Source organism: Maylandia zebra, linkage group LG4, assembly GCF_041146795.1.
Source record: "Maylandia zebra isolate NMK-2024a linkage group LG4, Mzebra_GT3a, whole genome shotgun sequence".
Lineage (NCBI taxonomy): Eukaryota > Metazoa > Chordata > Actinopteri > Cichliformes > Cichlidae > Maylandia > Maylandia zebra.
The window spans coordinates 11,179,644-11,202,752 of NC_135170.1; the positions used below are offsets into that span (position 1 = coordinate 11,179,644).

A 23,109-nucleotide genomic window follows, 5' to 3' on the forward strand; every position below is an offset into this window, starting at 1 on the left:
GTTTTGTGTCTCCTTTACTACAACATGAATGTTGCTGAGTCATTAGAGGAGTGGTATTAGTATGACTCTCAATGTCCAGCAGATGTCAGGGTCCTGCAAGAATTCAAGCGAAGTGTGCAATCAGGTACAACAATCCCTTAAACCAGCATTTAACCTAATGACAATCAGGTGTCTCGGTTTTTGTGTTACTGATGTTGCCATAACAGGAGTAAAAATAAAAATCACCTTGCTTAATCTAGTAGCTGAAATAGTATTTGTTTTGCAGGGAGGGTGGTGCCAGGTGAAGGCAAAATGGTTAAAAGGGTTGCATCCCACCACAACTTAATGACAGTGTTCATAAAACATGAGTTTTGGGTTTGTATAAATGCATTAATGTTAAATTTTGAATACCTGTGGAGCTGCTAGTAGGCTGAGATGAAGCAATGTCTACATCTGCTGGTAGAGAATTGAATAGCAAAGTGATTTCTTGTCTACTTCAAGTTACGTTTTACTGCAGTATGAGCAGAGTAACGACTACTGGGCAAGCTTTTCCATGCAGTGCTCCACTTGACTATCAGCAAAATCTGTTATTTCATATGTTAGCCATCTCTTTTTTTGTTTTTTTTGCCTGTCCCGTTTGGCTCTTTTGCCATCAGAATTGTTGTCTAAAGGCAAACAAAGATGCCCAACGGATTTACTTTACCAAATTGACCATCCCAGCCTTGCCGTAATGGTCCATTTGATTCACCTTTTATTGTTTATTTTATTTTCACTTACTGAACATGGGACAGACTTGACTGGGGGAAAGAAGGGGAGAAAGAAAGAGGGAAAGAGAAACAGCTGAGAAGAGGGACGGGGGAGAAGGGCAAAAAACATAAACCAACAGAACGGGCAGAGAAAAAAAATGCATATATCAATCACCTGGGTCACCTGCTGAGAAAGAAAAAAGAAAGCAAGCAGAAGAGAACAAGAGTAATAGAATAAACAACATCACAATGATATATGGGAATATGACAGTAAATACTAAATATTAAACATTATTGTGCAGCACATAAGATCAACAGAACACAGTGTGCTTTGAGGTTGGAGCCAAAAAGGGTGTAGTTTGTGGGTGTGATCACCCGTGTGTACACCTGTGAGCATGGACGCGCTTGTTTTTTGTTTTTTAAAAGGTTCCTTCATGTAATAATCTGCTAGAGGGGGGGGGGGCACAGCCCCGTCCTCCAGGGCATGAAGCAGGTATGGAGGAGATCAAAACTCCAGACATCCAGAGGCCCCCAGAACACAAGAGACCAAGGAAGACCAACAGAGGGGCAGCCGCGCCACTGTCCCAGAAAGAGCTGAGGAGAGTCCCAGATGAGGGCTCACTCAGCAGCCGCGGAGCAGAAGCCAGGGGGAGTTGCAGTGACGCGCCCGTGAGCTCCGCCGGCAGCCAGTCGTGCCTGAGTGACCGAGCCCCAGGCCGAGAGGCCGGGGGCACCCCACCTCCGAAGTGGCCCGAGCGAGCCCCAGGCTCCAGGCCCCGATAAGCGGCCGCCAAGGAGTGAGCCGGTGTGTACCTGGACACCCATCCCCGGACACAAAGAACCACCAACGCACCGATGTCTGAGGGAGTCCGCCACTGGCAGGAGAAGTGGTGGTAGGGGGAGATAGGCCTCCAAACCTTGGAGGGCCTGAGATGTCCCCAGAGAGGTGGCGTCTGATACCCAACCTGACATATAGACACAGACATACAGGCACACACAGATACAAACATCCATTCCCACCCTCATGCTCTCATATGCACTTACTCCACAGTCAACCAACGTGGAGACAGACATAAAGAGACGCTGTACACACGATCACACTCCCCAAGCGTACTCTACAAACCGGGTCTAGGTACCCTTGCCCCTGGAGGGGGGAACTTCACCCAGACCCAGGTGGTGTTACCCTTTTCCCTGCGGTGGGGGGAGGCAGACCGCCCCGACTCCGCAGCAGCAGGAAGGCCCCACACTCCAGACCGCAGTCAGACGGCCAACTCCTCCTCCTAGCCCCCCCGCTCCAGCAGGTCGCAGAGAATGGGGGGTGAGAGAAGACTCCAAACCTCCCTCCACCCGCTCATTGTAGTGTTGATGCATGTGTGTTCTAAGGTGCATTTAAAACCCAGGAGGGCATGGAGCTACCTGCCAGAGAGCAGCAGGTAAGCGCATGGTCCCTCCTGCTAGCCCTCAATGTCTACGTGTATTTAACTCATTCACTGCCAGCCATTGGCAGTGAATGAGTTAAACCCATTGACTCATTCACTGCCATTGACGGCTATAGACGTCAATGGCAGTGAATGAGTTAAAATTGAGAGGTGGGCAACGACGCCCAGGGTGGGGTGTACACCCTGATGGTACTTTGGATTCCGTGTATCGTGCCCACCCCCAAGATCCTATATGTATGTGTAATGAGAGTGTGAGTAATGTGAATGTCTAAGTTGTGGGATAAAATTGAGGCAGAGGCAGCCAGAAGGGGACAGAGGGGGGGGTAGCCTCCTCTGCACCCTGGTGACATACCCCTACTCCAAGGCCCTGCATGTGTGGGTGGTTGTGGTGGAGCGGGAAGAGGGAGGCAGCTGGAGATGGGGAGGGAAGGAAGGGAGGGGCAAGTGACCCCTCCCTGGGGCCAGCTCCCCCGCTGACCCCAGTAGGCACCCCCATACTCCGCGACCCGCCAGGGAAAGGGGGCCCAGGCCCATCCAGACCGGGGCCCAGTGCAGCAGCGCCTCCCGGCCCTACAGAGCCCGGGACAGTCCACCCAACCCCACCACAGAGAAAACTGCACCCACCCCACCATCCACTCATCTTCCAGACTACATAAGACAATAAACACCCAGGCTGAGATCTTCCTCCACCTCTCCTGTATCTCCCCTCCTGCAGAGGAGAGGAAAGCTCCTGCAAGATGTGACAATCTCCCCCACCAGTTGAAGAGCCCCCCAGGTGGCTCGATGCACCGGCGGCACCCTGCTCCAGGGCTGGGCCCCCATGCATGTTAGCCATCTCTGCAGTGTTAAGATGGAAATAGGCAGTCTTGAGCTGTGTATCCCACTCCGCGTTTACACTCCTTATAGCAGTTGGCACATGTTTGGCTACTTCCTGAGAACATCCAGTTATCCATAAAATGTACAAAACAAAGTGTTATCCAATATCTATCTTTAGGCAAGCACATGTTAGGTTCACAACTACAACCTTCTATTTAAAATAAGTCACAGGTAAAGAAATTTTGTGCAGCAGAAATATTAGGAACAAACTAAAGGAATCAAGTGTACTTATGTACACTACATAAAGATATGGAGATATCACTGATTTTGCTCATTTAACTCCTTTTTTGATTAGGAAGCACAACTGTTCTGTCATAGCTCTAGTAAGACTAAGCATTGCAGTCTTTCTCATTAAGGTTAAAAGAGGATGCGGGTCCCAGTTATCACAGCGCAGCTGGTGCTCCACCCAATGAATGTATATATTCATGATAAAGAGACTGAAATCTGGTCACAGGTCAGTGGCGAATGATTACAGATCAGATCTCTGGATGAACAGTCCCCGCTGCTGCTCACAGGTGCTGTGGGTGCGGCTGATTAAACTGCTTTCTACATGTTTACAGAACCATAACGTAGAAGTATGTGAGGAACGCACGCTGTGTAAATACTACAGAGCCAGAGAAGAGCTCTTTTTTTTTTTGTGACAGCCACACCTCAATGCCGACAGCATTATCTGAAATGAACACACGCTTGTCTTGTATGTTTTTTTCTTTTCAGGACTACAACCTTTTTTACATTGTGAAATCAATTTACGGCAGGTACGTTTGATTGGGAGAACAAGCTTATCTTTCATGAATTGCATAATGTGTCATTTAAACAGATGGGCTGGGTTTAAGGACAGAGGTGGATCACACCATTGCTGCCTTTGAGGAAGCTTAAAATGTGCCTATGACCTCACTGCCCTCGTCTTACTCATTGCTTGTGTCATTCTGCACTTTTTTTTCTAGAAACAGTTCATGGCAAAACACTTCCACTGATAAAAGTTCATCATTAACCCTGCTGCTTCAAAGCAGAGCTGTCATAGTTTTGAATGAATTTTTATCTTATTTGAAATGAATTAGATGCTTTTTCCTCTTAGTTTACTATAATATCCTCTCTTCTGAAACATCTTCTTAATGCTTATCCAAGTCAGGGCTATCCTAGTTGTAATTAAGTGTGGGTGGGGTACACCCTGGACAGGCTGCTAGTCCACCACGAGTCAGACAATCATTGACATTCCCACCCTAACACTGTCATCTTAAAGCTGGGGGGCACAAGGGGACCAGGCTGAGCATGTCTTCTAGCAACATATACTCACATTCATATATACTTCCACTGTAGTAACAAATCCATTTCTCAAATTAATTTCATCTAATTAATTATAAACAAAGAGTAGAAAGCAGTCAGCCATATTTTAAATCAGGTCATTTAAAAGTTTGTTAAATGACAATTATTTATTGCCCATTAGAGTTAAAAAAAAAAAAAAGTTACATAACAATAAAAATATCCATTATGAAACTTAGCTGCCCTTTAACGTTAAAGCACAAGTTAATGGTGCTAATGTGTTTCCCTGAACGCCAGGAAGTGGAGCAAACCACTGTGAGGTGTACGCTTCTATAATGAAATTCAAATTCATTTTATTATATTATTTTAAATCATATAGTTACATTTACAATTACGCATTGATACGGTGGCCCAGTGAGGCAACTTAAGCAAAGACCAGTAAAAAGAAATGCACATGAAACACGACTGATATGGAAGAATATGAAGCAAAAGTAAAAAAAAAAAAATATATATATATATATGTATATGTATGTATATATATATATATATATATATATATATATATATATATATATATATATATATAATATATATAAAAAAAACACCCAGCACGCCCCTGCGGGCGGTTTATCCTTCAGGCTCGGGTCCTCTACCAGAGGCCTGGGAGCTTGAGGGTCCTGCGCAGTATCTTAGCTGTTCCCAGGACTGCGCTCTTCTGGACAGAGATCTCCGATGTTGTTCCCGGGATCTGCTGGAGCCACTCGCCTAGCTTGGGAGTCACCGCACCTAGTGCTCCGATTACCACGGGGACCACCGTTACCTTCACCCTCCACATCCTCTCGAGCTCTTCTCTGAGCCCTTGGTATTTCTCCAGCTTTTCGTGTTCCTTCTTCCTGATATTGCTGTCATTCGGAACCGCTACATCGATCACTACGGCCGTCTTCTTCTGTTTGTCTACCACCACTATGTCCGGTTGGTTAGCCACCACCATTTTGTCCGTCTGTATCTGGAAGTCCCACAGGATCTTAGCTCGGTCATTCTCCACCACCCTTGGGGGCATCTCCCATTTTGACCTCGGGACTTCCAGGTTATACTCGGCACAGATGTTCCTGTACACTATGCCGGCCACTTGGTTATGGCGTTCCATGTATGCCTTGCCTGCTAGCATCTTGCACCCTGCTGTTATGTGCTGGATTGTCTCTGGGGCATCTTTACACAGCCTGCACCTGGGGTCTTGCCTGGTGTGATAGACCCCAGCCTCTATGGATCTTGTACTCAGAGCTTGTTCTTGTGCTGCCATGATTAGTGCCTCTGTGCTGTCTTTCAGTCCAGCTTTGTCCAGCCACTGGTAGGATTTCTGGATATCAGCCACCTCCTCTATCTACCGGTGGTACATACCGTGCAGGGGCCTGTCCTTCCATGATGGTTCCTCGTCTCCCTCCTCTTTCTTGGGTTTCTGCTGCCTGAGGTATTCACTGAGCACTCGGTCAGTTGGGGCCATCTTCCCAATGTATTCTTGGATGTTCGTTGTCTCATCCTGGACTGTGGTGCTGACACTCACCAGTCCCCGGCCCCCTTCCTTCCGCTTAGCGTCCAGCCTCAGGGTGCTGGACTTGGGGTGAAACCCTCCATGCATGGTAAGGAGCTTTCTTGTCTTTATGTCAGTGGCTTCTATCTCCTCCTTTGGCCAGCCTATTACCCCAGCAGGGTACCTGATCACGGGCAGGGCGTACGTGTTGATGGCCCGGATCTTGTTCTTACCATTCAGCTGACTCCTCAGGACTTGCCTGACCCTCTGCAGGTACTTGGTGGTTGCAGCTTTTCTAGCGGCCTCTTCATGGTTCCCATTCGCCTGCGGGATCCCCAGGTACTTGTAACTGTCCTCTATGTCTGCAATGTTGCCTTCTGGTAGTTCAATCCCCTCAGTTCTGACTACCTTCCCTCTCTTTGTTACCATCCGACTACACTTCTCCAGTCCGAATGACATTCCAATGTCATTGCTGTATAGCCTGGTAGTGTGGATCAGTGAATCGATGTCTCGTTCACTCTTGGCATACAGCTTGATGTCATCCATGTACAGGAGGTGGCTGACAACTGCTCCGTTCCGTAGTCGGCATCCGTAGCCAGTCTTGTTAATGATCTCACTGAGGGGGTTCAGGCCTATGCAGATCCCGCACTTGATGGTGACTTGTGCTATGGGCTTGGAGTTGGCCTCTAGTGTTGTACGCCACATCCCCATTGAGTTCCTGATGAAGGCTCTTAGGGTCCCATTGATCTTGTACAATTCTAGGCATTCCAGTATCCAGCTGTGGGGCATTGAGTCATAGGCCTTCTTGTAATCAATCCAGGCAGTGCACAGGTTGGTCAGTCTGGTCTTGCAGTCTCGGCTGATTGTTCTGTCTACCAGTAGCTGGTGTTTTGCGCCTCTGGTATTCTTGCCAATCCCTTTCTGTGTCCCGCTCATGTATTGACCCATGTGCCTGTTCATCTTAGCCGATATGATGCCTGACAGGAGCTTCCATGTAGTACTGAGGCAGGTTATTGGTCATATATATATTTATATATATCTATCTATATCTATATCTATATGACTCCTGTCTCAGTGCGATCCTTCGCATGTTTTGGTTTCTGTCTCTTCGGAAGCTGTTCCATCACGATATTGTGTACCCAAAAACATTTCTGTTGTATTTTGTGTGCTTTTTTCTGCATTTCTAATTTTAGTTCATTTCTAAATATGCCTCCTAGTGTTAACCACTCAGGGCTTTGGTACACTGAGGATGAAAACACCAGTTTGCCTAAAAAGGGGGAAGCAGCCCACTTGAGGGAAGGGGGAACCCGAGACCAATTCTTTAGCTGTGCCCTTGCCCCATAGACTGTGGTGAAATCTGGAGCAACCTCAGAATGCATTGAAGCTGCTGAGTATTCCCTCGGTGTTAACTCTGTTTTTGTTCTGTACAAGGATGTAAATCTGGCTCTTCAAGCTCTTTAATGTTCCAGTGACTTCATCAGGTAGTTAGTACATGTCAGATGTTTGATTGCAGAACAGGGTGATTTACGGTGTTAGGCTGTAAGGTTATTATTAGGTCAAAACCTCAACCAAAACTAAAACTTGGTATGGCTGCAGGCTCAGGCAGTAACCGTCTGCCGGTTCATTACTGTGGGAAAAACATTTCATGCTGTCACTGTTGATCTTGCAGATTCAAAGTGCTGCAGGGGTCAAAGTGTCACGTCCATGACCCCAACCATGAGCTGCTTTTCATGTCCGACCACCTCTGTTTGATTTTACTTCGTTTTACCTTTTTCTGGCTTCTACTCAATCCCTCCCTGTCCTCCTGCGCAGGTATGTAGGAGTTGGTTTCCTGAGTAACTGCTCTGGGTGTGCATCAGACACACCTACAGCAAGCATGAGACGGAGCAGCGTGCTGAACTAATTTCTTACAAACTCATATTGTTTGACTCCACGAGCAGAGGTGCATCTAACTCCAATCACCCACGTTAATTACTAAGCATGCCGCATACTTACACAGGCACACACACACACACTCAAGATACAATGCATGCTCTGCAGCCCTGCAGATTATCTTTGTTATCAGCTCTTTTCTTTTCTTTATTTACCTCTTTTGGCAGCAGGTGAAGTTTGCATTCCTCACATTAGACCTTGACTCCTGTCCGGTAATTTCACAGGGTGTGTGTGTGTGTGTTTGTTTGTGTGTGTGTGTGTGTGTGTGTGTGTGTGTGTGTGTGTGTGTGTGTGTGTGTGTGTGTGTGTGTAGGCACAGACGATATAGAAATTTATATGCTCACCCACGCTGAAAGGTGAAAGGTCAACTATTTAGAGTACCACCCAACATTTAATGAAACTGAGTATACAATTTAGATTTCATACTCTGTCTTTTCTGTTTTTATTCATACTTCTCAGATAACAAATACTGAAACGTAGCACAGTGAAAATCTAGGTTAGACCTTTGATTGTCACATCTAAACAAAGAGAGTAAAGATGAGCCTGATATCCAGTCAAGTGGCTAGTTTTTCTACATTCCCCTGTAATCATCTCTGAGGGGACCACGAGTGCTTTGTGAGAAGCAACTTTAGAGCCCGTTACTATGATGAAATTCTGTAAAATGATCAAAAAAAAGGAAAACAAATCCCACTGAGCTGACTGTAAGTCACATATGAGCTAATCAATGATTCTGGTGTAACCTCAGGAGCAAAATGATGTTCTGTCAGATTTTCCTCTCGAGTTTCCTGCAAAGGGATTAAAAAAGAGAGAAAAAAGAAGAAGCACACTCACACTTCTGAGAAAGCACAAGCACACAAAATTACAAGGGTAAACACAATTATTCTCCTAGAATGTGAGGTTGCGGGAACGTGGAACAGGTCCGCCCGGTCTGCCGCTCTCTCTGCTTTTCCTGGCAACACACCTGCTGGCCCGGGGAGGAGCTGAGACAGGTGAACGCTCCCTTAACTGAGAGGGAGACGCCACGGGAGGCAAGAAGGGAGCAAGAGGAAGAAGAGAGCGTTAGGAAGAAATACACTTGGACTCAGATTATACACACAAGCGACGTCCCAAGATGTCGAAGAAACAGGATCCCAGCACTGTGAAGTTAAACAAGTGAGTTGGGATTTACTCTCTCTCTCCCTCTGTCTGTGTGTGTTACTGTATTGTCTTGGTTTCTCTCTTTTAAATGCCTGATGGTGTTTTTTTTGTGCCATGATCCCATTTATGTTTGCACAGGCTGTTTCACTTTCCCCCGACAATCACACTGAGTGTTAAAGTACAGCCTGTGTTTTTACGTGCAAACAGACTTTCTGTCTCATTCATTCTCGTCTCCATGTCACTAACTTTAAAGTCAGTTTGTTTGTCACCTCGCCCAACTCCTTCACTTAACCACACACATTTTTAATTGTTTCTTTGACCAAGGGGTGTATCACCAGAGTTCACTGACTCACTTTATCCATTTCTGGTGCCACTCAATAGGCTGAAGTTCTGACTCACTCAGCCGATACGTCAACAACGTCCCTGTTGTTTCATCCGACAGCGTGTATAGTGTGCAGCTTGCAGTACTTGCTTTGCAGTTGTTCGAGGGGGAAAAGTGAGTTGACTCCTGACGATGTTAAATGTGTGGACTCTTGAAGCGATTAAGCAGGGGTTTTATCTCATCCTGGTGTGAGGGGACACAGGCAAACACACTCATACTGTTACAGTGGGGCGTGACCTGAAACCAAAGACTTGAAAGTGTGACTGGAAAGAAGGCATGAAGGAGCGGCAGGGCAGGGTTTTCCTGCTGCTTTCATAATCAGCGCAGTGACACTTGTACCTGAATGAAGTGAATGTTTATTCCGCCTGCATGCCTGCGACAGGCTCAGGGTGGTGGGCGCGTCCCATGATGCACTGAGTTTATACACCACTGTGCATTTTCATCGTCTTCTGTCCTTGTCTTCCTCCCCTAACCATGGTCGTGCTGGAGGTTCCTGGTCATCAAGGGGGTCGTCTGATTATCTGGATTTTGTCTGTGCTATTTTAGGGTCTTTACCTTGTAGAGGTGACTGGTGATTTGATTTGGCACTATATAAATAAAACTTAATTGAATTGTGTTGTGGGCATTCACATCATTTCTGATGCACAGAGCTGAACATTCGCGATTCATGGGGGTCACGAGCTCCAGCAGCGCTACGTATTTCTTGTGCGGTTCTCAGGAATGAAGCACGTGACCCGCATCTTAGATGTTTGTAGTAAAAATCAGTTTGAGTAAAGGAGAAATCAGTGCTCGAGGAAGTATTCTATTTATATCCTGTTTTTCCCTAAAAGTACGTCAGAATTACAAATTGTGAAATGAAAATGTGTGTGTCATTTAATTACACACACACACACACACACACACACACACACACACACACACACACACACACACACACACACACACACACACATTTATAGTTTACTTTATAGTGCAAAAAATTGACATTTTAAAATACTATTTTATATGAAATCGTTGTTGTATATATTTATGTAATTTTAGTTAAGACAAGTGTTAATTAAGCTGTGGCTGTTTTAAACAGGACTGCAGTTTATTTATTTTAATCATGGACCAATAACATAACTACATACCCTATTTGATAAAGAGCTGGCAATTTAAAAACAAAAAGGGATAAATTCTTACTAATTCTTACTAATTTCAAATATAATAAAATAATCAAAAGAAACCATGAAATATGAAGCGCTTTTTAATATAAAGCGAGCAGCTATGGCAGGGCTGTCAAGCACTGGCCAAGCAAAATCACCCCCCCACCCCCCCCCCAAAAAAAATAAAAAATAAAAATTGACACACACTGTTGAAATTGCTCTTCTTTTTACTACATGAATTAAATATAGATTAAAGACGTGACAGAGCAAATTAATCCAAACCCTTTTTACCCTGCAAGACATGAAAACAACACCCTCCTAGATCTTACCCTCCTGCATCAGTGCTCCTTTGGAAGCCATCATGTCTGACTACAAATGTCAATCAATGGTTAATCATATGATTAAAGGTGCAACAGGGATGTCTGAGCTCATCACAGACAGCATTCCTGACTGCTAAAGGGAGGCGACAGGGGGACACTCCCCTCTACCCTGCAATGTGCGTCCCCTCATCTGGGGTGTGTCAGGATACATAGTTGTCTTTCATACTACAGCCAAGAAGGAATGACAGAAAAAAACACATTTAATGAGAACAAAGAGCTGCGTGGAAAGTGTTTGATGAGTGACATTAAAGTGAAGAAACACGAAGAGCCACCGAGCTGGTTTTTATGTTCACAGCTGAACAGATTTCTTTGTGTGAAAGGTAAATAACACCATCATTTAGCTTTAACCACTTTCACAATTAGGATGTTCTTTTTCTTCATGTTCATCTGGAAATATTTAAACTGGGCTTTTATGCTTTTCATTATTTTCTGTCACAGATTTAAAATAATGGATGCTCATGTTAAATTGACTAAAGTAAAGTCAGCATATGTGGCAGGGTTTGTTTTAAACTCTTGGCTCTGTATGATGCACCAGAGAAGGGATATCCTCTCCAGACACATCCATCCATCCATCTTCTTCCACTTTATCCGGGGCTGGGTCGTGGGGGCAGCAGCCTAAGCAGAGAAGCCCAGACCTCCCAGCCACCTCCTCTAGCTTGTCTGGGGGAACACAAGGCGTTCCCGGGCCAGCCGGGAGATATAATCTCTCTAGCGTGTCCTGGGTCTGCCCCGGGGCCTCCTCCTGGTGGGACATGCCTGGAACACCTCACCCAAGAGGCGCCCAGGAGGCATCCTTGTCAGATGCCCGAACCACCTCAGCTGGCTCCTTTCGATGTGGAGGAGCAGCTGCTCTACTCTGAGCCCCTCCCAGATGGCTGAACTTCTCACCCTATCTCTAAGGGAGAGGCCAGCCACCCTTCGGAGGAAGCTCATTTCCGCCGCTTGTATCCGCGATCTTGTTCTTTCGGTCACTACCCACAGTTCGTGACCATAGGTGAGGGTAGGGACATAGATCGACCGGTAAATTGAGAGCTTCGCTTTTACACTCAGCTCTCTCTTCACCATGATGGACCGGTGCAGCGTCCGCATCACTGCGGCTGCAGCCCCAATCCGTCTGTCGATCTCCAGCTCCCTTCTCCCATCACTCGCGAACAAGACCCCGAGATACTTGAACTCCTCCACTTGGGGCAGGAACTCGTCTCCAGACACGCCCACTTGTATTTATGAGGCACACCCAATCAGAGGAGATAAGGATAGTGATTAATTGGGAGCATTTTCACCATCATCTGTCTCTGTTCCTACCCAGGACTCAGGCCCAAGAACTGGCTGTGCTGATTTCTCGCATGCAAAAGAATGCAGACCAAGTGGAGAAGAATATCCTGCAAGCAGAGAAACTGCTGGCTGTGGTAAGAAGTCCTGATGAATCATAGGTGGAGGCACTGTATGCCAGCATTTCCTTTACTTAACTTATCATTCTGCCATAAGTGTTAAAGTGAATCTCTGAGGCACTTCCTTTCCACAAGAAGTTTAGCAAAAAAATCTAGAGATTTTTAAAAAAAAAAAAAAGCTACTTTGTTGCATTTGCGGTTCTCCTGTGCAGGACAAAGAGCGAAAGGGGAATAACGAGCAACTGCTCCACAAGAAGGAGAATGCAGACAACCTGGCCCAGGCCGAGGGACTGCTCAAGGATCTTTTCATGGACGTGGGCGGAGCCAAGAAGCTTCAACACCCTCAGGCTAAAGAGATTGAGAAGGAGTGAGTGTGTTTAGGGGTGTCATGGCCAAAATTCAAACACGCACAAACGCTAGCATGCATGCCAAGCAGACAGAACTTGATCTGTTACATGCCACGGAGGCACACTCGCCACAAACAATCATTTCCACAATCCCTTTCCTTGCTCTCCACCCATCTTCTCACTTCTAACTTAAACATTTTGTCTCTCAGTGTGGTAAATCTCCACTATCGCTGGGCCAAGGACTGTGCTACCTTCAGGGAAGTGTACGAATCGGTACAAGATGTGGACCTGACCCAAAAGATTGGCTGGGGTCCTCTGTTTGATGAGAGGCTGGTCAGTTGAACGACCAAAATTTCTGCAACCTTAAAGTCCTTCAGAGATTTTTAGTAGCCGCTTGAATCTTGAATGGTTCTCTGTTGTGTTTCACAGAAACAGCTGAGAGCGGAGGCATACGGCCCTAAGCTTTCTGATGTAGAGAGGCAGATAGCAGCTCATAACCTTCGCCATCAGGAGATCAAGGCCTATCAAGACCAGCTGAAGCCCAGCACTACCCTCTCACAGGTAGCAGAGCAAAGCTTCACATGTATGTACAGTTCCTGCGTGCAAGATGGATCATTAACGTGCTTCTTGTTTGTTCACAGGAGCAGTACGCTGCCGTCAAAGAGAAATATGCTGAACTTTTTGTAAGTCGATTTAATTAGTAAATTTGCCACTTGGAGTTAAACTTGAGGAGTGTTGTGTGTGGTGTTCATATGTTGTTTGCACCTTGCGTGTTCTGCAGGAGAGCTCCGAGCGACGGCGCAACCACCTGGCTTCTTTATACGAGTACATGCAAAGCTGCAGCAAGGAGCTGATCTACCTGTCGAACCAGCAGGATAGGATCCTCCAGAGAGACTGGAGTGATCGCATGGTTGACCCGCCGAGCGTCCGCATGGAGTATGAGGTGAGAATCCAGCATCACGCATGCTGAGTGATTATTATTAGTTAAAGTCCCAGTTTGTGATTTTATCGGTGCAAAGGCAACTTTGAATTGAGCACTTGCACGTTTCATTTTTGCACAGAAATTCAAAGCTAACGGACTGTTAGCACACGAGCAAGAAGTCAACCAGCTGCAGGAGGAAGGAGATAACCTCATTAAGATGAAACACCCCGGCAGCCCAACCATAAAAGTACATTTTACATCTGTGATAAATCATCCTACTGTCCCGTATGGCTGTAGGTTGTAGCATTAATTAAACATGATCGTTGATGTCGTTGTCAGGCACACAGAGATACGGTACAAGCTGAATGGCAAGCCTTTCTCAACCTGTGTCTGGCACAGGAAGTACACCTGGACAATATTGACAACTACAAAAAGGTAAAGAGCTGTGAGGAAAATTAAAAGTTTCCAGTTGACTAAGAGCCTGCTGCTAACAGCTGACTGTTCAATGCAGTTCCAATTGGATGCAGAAAGGTTGTCAGAATCTCTGGAGAGACTCAGCTCGACTCTGGACTCAAAGTCCATGGAGAACAAGACGAACCCCGAGATCCTGTTGGCACTCGAGGTAAGACACAGTTTTTTAAAAATATGTTGTGATTTCTGTGCAACTTCTAGGAGTCTTAACAAGCATAGAAAAGCCATGTTTTCATGGCTGACACAAGAGGGACCGACAACTAGTCAAAGGTGGTACATGGAAAATTCTACCAAAAATTAACACCAAACCAAACCAGACAACAGTTTGGGAATTCAGTCTGTTACAATTTTAAATGCACAGACTTCCATACCCATGAAATTAGGAGACTCAGCTGGACTGTAACAACAACAAACTGCTGTGATGACTGAGACTGCCGTAGAAAGGAATGATTTTAGGCCACTGTTCAAGATCAGGGATGTTAAAATGGTTATTACAGCAGTGCTACTGTAGTTGTTAAGTGTGTGGGATTTATGACAAAGTTCAAATGTCTGTCTCCTCCTAATAATACTGTGTACAGATAACCATTCGCACCTTTGGCCCATTTAGAACCACCAGTTCGGCCTTTATTGACTTTATACTTTATACTTAATTCTGCTCATTAAAGTGTTCATTTCCTTGCTGAACAATGGTGACTTTGTTGTGTTATGGTGCAAAATAAACCCATTGTCCCCATTTAAGGATATACTCAAGGAATCAGTTTGTACCTCTAACTACTTGAACAGTGGGAAAACATGGAAACTACTTTGAAACTGTTTTGAAATTCACTTTCAGGGAGATGAACCAGCAGTGAAGAGGAATGAGCAGCGCCTGGCTGCCCTCAGGGAACTTAGCGATAGCGTCGTGCCTCTGAAGTTGCGCAGAATGCAGCTCAGCAAACCGACCACTGTAATATCCCTGTGTGACTGGATCGATGAAGAGGTACGATGTCAACAGCTGTCATTTACAGGCAGCCACCTTATGTTGGAGATAGTAAATTTAGGGATTACTCTTTCCTTCTCTATCTGTTTTAGGGTGCCGTACGACGTGGTGAGAAGCTAACCCTGAAGTCCAGCTCTGATAATAACAACTGGAAGCTTCAGGACAGCAGTGGGAAAACCAAAACCCTCTCTGCAGCATGTTTTATGATCCCACCACCTGATCCTGAGGCCTTGGAGACAGTGAATAGGTATAATCACGACTCCTTCAGCATACTTTATTGGTGATTATAATTCAACCTGAAGCTGATTTTAAACCAGCACTGTGTGTGTGTGTGTTCAGTCTGGACAGACAGCTGGCTGATCTAAAGCGTCGTAGATCTGCTCTCATAGCCTCCTTAAAGAGCCCTGCTGTAGAAGTGATTCAGACTCAGAAAAGAGGTGAGAACAAAAGCAGTCACTTCACTTCTTCTCATCTCCTTGGACTTTCAGACCAGGACAGAAGTCTTTTCTGAAACGATTGGGCTAGTCTGTCTTTTCATTGTAGAGCCGTTTTCCTTTCTCCTCAGTTGCTGTTAAAAGTCCAGAGAATCCCAGAGTTGCAGAGCTCCTCAGTGAATTAGGCAAAATCAATAAAGCCCTGGAGGCGCTGGAAAAGGAGATCCTGAGGCGAGCGAGGACCCCGTTAGACAACCGTAACCCAACTCAGGACCTGGCAAACAGATTGCAAGAGCATGAGGTAAACATGACGAGCATTATACTTCAATGGCACCAAACAGGTCACAACGTAATTGAATTATGTCCTATCTAAACGTGTTCCTTTGCCCTCCAGAAATCGGCTCTCGCTGTGAAGAAGCTAGAGTCAGAGAAATCTGCCATCCAGAGAGAAGTGGATCCTATTCTGGCTAAGAAACCTCTGGGTCCCACCGCCTCTGCCCTACCACCTAAACTCAGCGCCACCAACAAAAAGTTTGATGACATCAATGCTCTCATCGACCTTTATAATAAAAAGTACGAACATTAGAATGAAATTCTAAATAAAATCTCAAATCTAGAATGAAATCTTCCTTAAAGTGCAGTCATTATAATGGAAGTGTTTTAATAGAAAAAAAGCCTAGTTCACTCATAAATATACATAGACTAGCGTGTAATTATGCCTTGAATGAAAAATGATACGTCATAAACGTATAATTAAGCCATTAAAAATAAGCAGGTTTGTGGAAACCGTCATGTTCCCCCACCATAATTGAATACAATTATCTCCCTTCCACCTGATCGTGTTTTATATATGTGGCTAGAGACCGGCTACATATGGATTACACCAGAGGTGGAGGAGAAGAGAATTTGTAGGCGTTCGCGTGCTGTGGATGGACATTTCAGTCCGTTCTTGGACCTTTAGACTCAAGATAAAAGGCATCATGCACATGTTTTATTGACAGAGGAGGGGTCCCCTTCACCCCAGAAACATAAAGAAAGAGACAACAGTCAGAAGTGAACTTCTCTGACTGAATGACCTGTATTGGATTTATTTCAAAAGGTTTTACAGCCTCTGTAGTAAATAAAGATGGACACATCTCACCCAACATTGACAGCTGTGGTAAACAGTGGACAAAAATAGCCAATTGTTTCAATGGATTTTACCATTAAATTGAGCATTTAGCAACGTGTCAGTTCAGATATAGTAGAGTAGCATATCTATGTGCGTGTTCTTGTGGCGTTTTCTTTATTTTATTTAACTTTGCTACTTCTCTGCTTTCATCAGAGCAACAGCTTCCATGTACTTGGAGAAAGAGATAAAGAACGTAGAGGGCGTTGTCTCTGGGTTTGAGAAAGAACTGGCTAAAGACGGCACCATTCTTGACCAACCAAACTCTCTTCAGAGCCGCAACCAGAAGCTTCAGGTGTTGTAAATAAATCTAAAACGTACACAACAATATAGATAACTGGAATCGTGCAAATGTGTCTTTTCTCATGCCTTTTCTTTGTCGTTATGTTGTCAAACAGGCAATGAGTAAAGATGTGGCCTCAAAGAAAGATGAGCTGAAGAAATTAGGCAAAGAATTGGACCTGACAGAGCAGGCGTGCAACTCTCTGCAACAGAATCTCAATGAGTATTGTCCCGACATCCGCCGCCAGGAGGACCAGGTGAAGAACCTGAAAAACCGTTACACAAGGGTCAATAGCCAGCTTCAGGAGAGGTGAGAGAAAAGTAAAGACAAAATCAGGCATTGTGGTAACCATTGCACATGGGTGTTGTTGTAACTCGCGTGTATGTTTTTGCTTTAGGTCTGCTCTTGTGCAGCAAGCAGTCAATAAAAACCAGGATTTCCAGAGTGCCGTTCAGTCGCTGGACTTCTTCTTGGTCAATTTGCCAGATAATAAGATCAAACCTACGGACGGAGTGGCACAAATTACAAGCAAGGAGAATTCTCAGAAGGTGAGTGGAAGTATTTTGTTTTGTAATTTTCATTTTATTTACATGCATTAACAAGACTCTGATGTCTATAAATAAAATAGCTCAAGTCTGCTTTTGGTTATTTTTTAGAGAGTGGTAGAGGACATCAAGAAGAAGTCAGGTGATCTTAACCGCGTCAAGGACCTTTCCCGCAATCTGCAAAATGTCTTAAATGTGAGTTCTGAGAAGAAGACCTAAACCTAGCGAAATATTTACTGTATATTAGGCATAGCCTCAAAATGATGCCATTCTTAAATGTTTAAATGTATTTCTATTTCTTTTCAGGACTATGAGATCAAGTCAAACACTTACAGTGCCATTCTGACGGATGATGATGGTGCTGACGAGAGTGAAGAAGACGTTGACGAGGAACCAGTTTCACTGAAACGTCAAACTTCAACTCTGTCTCAGGCGATACAGAGAACGGTATGGTTTCACACAGCTACACAAAGGCAATAAAGTAGCTACAAAAAGATATTTTTCTTTGTCAATCATTACTTCAAGCACACCATTGGCTCAACAGAGTCAATAAGTGACTCTGCAAGCAGCTTTGCAACCCACCTTTTTGTCATGCTGTATTTGACTTATTTACTGTCATAATTCACAGTTCCCTGCTTTTTTCTCTGTTGCGGTCTTGCCATTTCTGTATAACCAAATTTTAAATTATTGTAGATGGAAATAAGAATCTTCTTCTTTTACTACAGGAGAAAGATCTGTTGAACCACTTCGCTGAGGTGTCTGCAGAGAACAACCAGCTACTAAATCAGTTGGGTACAACAAAGAACATCATGGCTATGGTAGGATATCATGGAATCAAAATAAACCCAGCAGCATTGTTGTTGTTATTTCACTGTGTGTCTGTGTTTTTTGTTTTCTGTTTTTTTACATTAAATAATACTCACCACCTCACCTCACCTGCCTTCTCTGACCTCCTTTGTGTCCTTTTATTTATGTGCAGAATGAAGAGAAAATCAGTCAGGTGGCTGTCACTCAGCAGCTGCAGCTCCAGAGCCAAATGAAAGACCAGGAGCAAAGCGATAGTCTGAAAAAGGAATTAAGTGAGGAGGTCAACAGGCGTCTTCATGCTGAAAACAACCTGGATACATACCGCAAGAGGTTTATGTCTCTGAAGAACAGGAGAGGAGTGGAGAGGTTGGAGGAGAAGGAGGTGGTGCAATATTACCGCGATCCCAAACTGGAGATGGAACTGAAGTCGCTGAAAAGTCGGATCGAGGATGAAGAACTGAAAAGGTCAGGCACCAAAACAGAGATTGAAATCAACAATGAGAAGATTATCAAACTGGAGCTGCAGCTAACCAAAGTCGAGCCTAAACTAGTGACTAAGATCCTCACCGAATACGAGAAGGACCCCCAGCTTGATAAAGAAGCAGCTAAGCTTCGAGACGAGATACAGAGGTTGCGCCTGGAACTCCAAACGAGGAACACAGAGGCAGTTCAAGTGAAAAAAGAGATAACCGTTTTGGCTCAGCAGAAACCAAAAATCATAGAGAAAGTTGTTAAAAAGGAAGTGGTGAGACTTGAGAAAGATCCAGAGATGCTGAAAGCTGTTCTTCTGTTCCAGAGTGATATTGCAGAGGAGGAGTACCGATGCAAGGCCCTCAATGATCACATTTTTAGCACAAGGAGCCAAATAAACACACTGGAGAGGGTCATCCCCACCATCCAGCCCAAGGTTATTACGAAGGTTGTGAGCCAGGTACGACAAGATCCGGAAACGGTTGAAGAGTCAAACAAGCTACGGATGACTTTGGAAGAAGAGAAGGATGAAAACGTTATCTTGATGAAAGACCTGACCACCCTTCAGTTACGTTACAGTGAACTGGAGAATCTCAGGCCAAAGGTGGAGGTGAAGGAAATCATCAACGAGATTTACAGAGTCGATCCTGAGACAGAGGTCGAGATGATACGTCTGAGAAAAGAGCTGCAGGATTCAAGCCAAAACCGCACGGACACGGAGAAAGAAATTGACACAGTGACAAAAACTCTGGTTACACTGCGGGCTCAGAAGCCCAAGGTGGAGTACAAGGAGGTGACCCAAGAGGTGATCAAAGAAGAAAAGAGTCCAGAAGTCATCAGGGAATTACAAAGACTAAACAACCAAATGAACCGTCTGCAAGTCAACTATCACACCACCATAGAGCTTCTGACCCACCTGCGCAAAGAAAGGGATGAGCTGAAAGCTGAAAAAACTAAAGTGGAGACACAGCTAGTGAATAAAGAAGTCATTAAATATGAGAATGATCCTCTTCTGGAGAAAGAAGCTGACAGGCTTCGACGGAACCTCAGAGAAGAGATTCAGCAGCGCCGATCTTTAGAGGAATGTCTCTTTGACCTGCAGAACCAACACATCACCCTCGAAAGGCAGAAGCCACAGGAGAAAATTCTAACACAAGAAGTGGTTCGGCTTCAGAAGGACCCTAAGCAGATCCTGGAGCATGAGAAATTAAACAAGAAACTGGATGATGAAACGAAAACCCGCAGAAAACTTGAACTGGAAGTCCGACAACTCAGAGCTCTGATTCAAGATAAAGAGATTATGCTGGCTCAGCTGGATGATCGTCAGAAGAAGATCCAAGTAGAGTCAGAGCTGAGACAGATCAAAGCTCGTATTCTTGAACTGGAGAATACCCCACCACCCATTGAGGAAAGAATAATTGTCGAGGAGGTCTTGAAAGTGGAGAAGGATCCTCAGCTGGACAAACTTATTGGTAGTATACATGACAACTTGGAGACAGAGGGCAATGAAATCAATCGTTTAGAGAGAGAAATCCGCAACATAAAGCTCAAGCTTGAAACTCTGCAAAAGGAAAAATCGATTGAGAAGGTTGTTTACCGAGAAGTTGTCCGTGTGGAGAAAGACCCAGCAGTTGAAGCTGAAAGGGAACAACTCAGAGAGCTAGTAACAAAGGAGAGAAATCTCAGGCGGAACCAAGAAGATAACATTCAAAGCACGCACCTCAAAATGACCCATCTGCAGACGTCAAGGTCTGTGACTTCTCAGGAGGAGACCACTCTCATTTCCATCAGAGATGCTCTGCAGAGAGATAAGGAAGATCTCCTGAAGCAGTTCAAAACCTTAGAGTCCCAAAGACAGAGTATCAGCATCACCTTCCAGCAACAGTCCAAGTTGATGAGTGAGAGGAACCTGACGGTGCGGCAGAGAAGTCTTAAGACGTCCTCTGAAATACAGAGGCTTGAAAAAGAGATCCTAAAAGAGAAGGACAAAATACACGAGAAAGACAAACTCATCATCGAGATGCTGGACAAAATAAAGCATGAGGACCATTCTGACACTAAAACCAGAGAGGCAAATCTTTCCACCAAGATCACCATCTTCGATCCAGAAACTGGTAAAGATCTGTCACCCTACGATGCCTACTTACAGGGACTAATCGATCGAAACCAGTACATCAAGCTGTCAGAGCTGGAGTGTGACTGGGAGGAAATCACTTCAACTGGTCCAGGTGGAGATACAATCATTTTGCACGATCGAAAAAGTGGGAATCAGTACTCTGTGAGGGATGCTCTGAGGGAGGGCCGTTTGACTCAACGTGACGTGAGCCGCTACAAGGAAGGGAAAATGCCCATTTCTGAGTTTGCTCTCCTCGTTGCAGGCGAAAGAAGCAAGCCCTACGTTCCTCCATTAATGCCAAAATCTCCCACCAAAACAATCCCAACCGCTCCTACCAAACCCATCTCAACCTCTCCCTTGAGCTCCATGTCTTCATCTCTGAGGTCCTCCTACACTAACCTGAACACTCAATACAGCGGCAGTCTCGGCAGTCTGACCAACCTCAGCGCTTTACCAGGTGATGAGTTTTTCCCAATCTCTGGCATTTTTGACACCACCACCGAAAGCCGCATGTCTGTGAGAAGTGCCCTCACCCGCGGTCTCATTGATGCCGACACTGCTCTAAAGCTGCTGGAGGCACAAGCAGCCACCGGTGGAATAGTTGATCTGGGCAAAAAGGACAAGCTGTCTGTCCACAAAGCAGCTGAACAGGGCCTCATTGACACAAACCAAAAGTATAAGCTTCTGAATGCCCAGAAGGCCTTCACCGGAGTCGAGGATCCTGTGACCAAACAGCGTCTCGCTGTAGGACAGGCAGCACAGAAAGGGTTCATTCCCCAAGAAAATGCCAGGAGGTACTTAGAGGCGCAGTATTTGACCGGCGGGTTGGTAGATCCCACCAAAGCAGGCCGCCTCACTATCAAGGAAGCTCTCGCCACCGGTCTGATTGACAGCACAACGGCAAAAGATCTGCAAGATGAGGCTTCCCACACAAAGGAGCTGGTGGACCCCATCAGTAAAGGGAAGATATCATACAAACAGGCGATGGATCTGTGTAGAAAAGATTTCAGCACAGGCCTCTTGCTTCTTCCTGCAACCTCCACTGACGTTGCCAATGCTCCATCATACTCAAACTTCCGTTTCTAGGAAGTTTTAAAGTCTAAATTTAGCTAAAGATTTAATTTTCTACAGACTGTGGTGCTAGAGGGTGCATGAAAAGTCTATTTAACATATTTAGGGGGGAAAGAAAAAGAGAAAGACAGGTGTTCATATGTTTTGAAAACACTGAAAAAAAAGTGTCTGGTAGAGCTGCACACTTTTATCTGTTTCATTTTTTCCAGTTCTATTGTTGGTCTGCTGTGAAAACAGTTATTTTTTGTTATGTATGTGCTGCATAGGGGCTTATTAAAATGCTTCACTTTGATTTTTTTTCTGCCTTGTTATTTAAAATACAACCAGCTGCAGCCTGTGATAGGCTTTTGACCAGTCACGGGTGTAACCTGGACATCAAAGTGCTGCAGAACTGAGTCGGTATGATCTGAAAGTAGCAATAGAACCTATAAACTCATCTGGAAAGCGTTTACTCAGGTCATAAAGCAGACTTCTGTACAACTTTATGCAGCTGCATTTGCTGCCCCCTGCTGGACATTGCAGGTTCAAGCCACTTCTCCAGTTCTCCGGCCTTCACTTTTTAGTTTGCCAGCTTTGTCCATGTTTTATATACAGTCCATGATGACCGCGGACTCCTAGTTTTCAACATTAATATGAGGAATCTGGCATTACCAGAAACAGTGTTCTTCATAAGTGACGCTTGTGTTGCAACTACAAATACCCCTCTCATGAAAATAGTTGTACAAAGCTGCCAACCCCAGCGAGTCATATGTTTGGAAATGGTGGATTACGGATACAGATTAAACATGAGTCACATAAGAGCACTGTAGTGCGTTAAGGTTAACAAGGTCGAACTCGTTGAGGCGTGCGTCTAATAACAGACTGCCCCAGCGACGTGCACGCCTTCTTGTCTCCAGGCCGATGAGCAAAGGAGCGTGCAGAAGCTGATTTGTCTACATGGGCCTAAGTTGTGATATTGGTTATGGTCTAACACTGCGGTGGTGATAGAAAACGGTGTTGGGAATGTGTGGCCTCCATGCTGGGATGTCTGCCTGCCAGATTACCCGGTGACTGTAAGGACTTTGTGGGATTATTGCACGTGAGCCTGTCTGGAGACTGCAGTAGCCCCATTCTGTGTCCAAAGCCGGGGGGATGAAGGATGTCCCCTGATTTGGTTGGGTCATCTCACTTAATGTAGTTGGCTCACATAATGATGTAATTTCTCATTTTTTCAAAGTGAAAATTGGAGTTAAATTGTGGATTTCAGATGTTTTTGTGTCTAACCCCATAATGCGTGTCTAATAACCGCCTGCCTATTAAAAAG

The 23,109-nt window shown here is 45.0% G+C and overlaps 1 protein-coding gene across 1 annotated transcript; it reads left to right on the forward strand.

Annotated features, from left to right (window-relative positions):
* The first annotated feature begins 8,758 nt into the window (after positions 1-8,758).
* Positions 8,759-22,098, forward strand: evplb (envoplakin b). The gene is made up of 22 exons (XM_004563006.4): positions 8,759-8,912; positions 12,111-12,210; positions 12,405-12,559; positions 12,749-12,872; positions 12,969-13,100; positions 13,181-13,222; positions 13,321-13,482; positions 13,601-13,708; positions 13,801-13,896; positions 13,973-14,083; positions 14,765-14,911; positions 15,004-15,158; positions 15,251-15,348; positions 15,477-15,646; positions 15,740-15,918; positions 16,670-16,808; positions 16,912-17,105; positions 17,194-17,344; positions 17,453-17,536; positions 17,648-17,788; positions 18,067-18,159; positions 18,321-22,098. Exons 1-22 carry the CDS (start codon positions 8,872-8,874, stop codon positions 21,819-21,821), a joined length of 6,123 nt encoding a protein of 2,040 aa, XP_004563063.3. The 5' UTR covers positions 8,759-8,871; the 3' UTR covers positions 21,822-22,098.
* The last annotated feature ends 1,011 nt before the right edge of the window (positions 22,099-23,109 follow it).

Bases quoted from the DNA above. Each gene is read 5' to 3' on its own strand.
- evplb (XM_004563006.4), top strand. From the start codon at position 8,872: ATGTCGAAGAAACAGGATCCCAGCACTGTGAAGTTAAACAA. The intron at 12,873-12,968 runs GTCAGTTGAACG...TGTGTTTCACAG, and splicing joins CTCTGTTTGATGAGAGGCTG to AAACAGCTGAGAGCGGAGGC. The intron at 16,809-16,911 runs GTGTTGTAAATA...GTTGTCAAACAG, and splicing joins GCCGCAACCAGAAGCTTCAG to GCAATGAGTAAAGATGTGGC.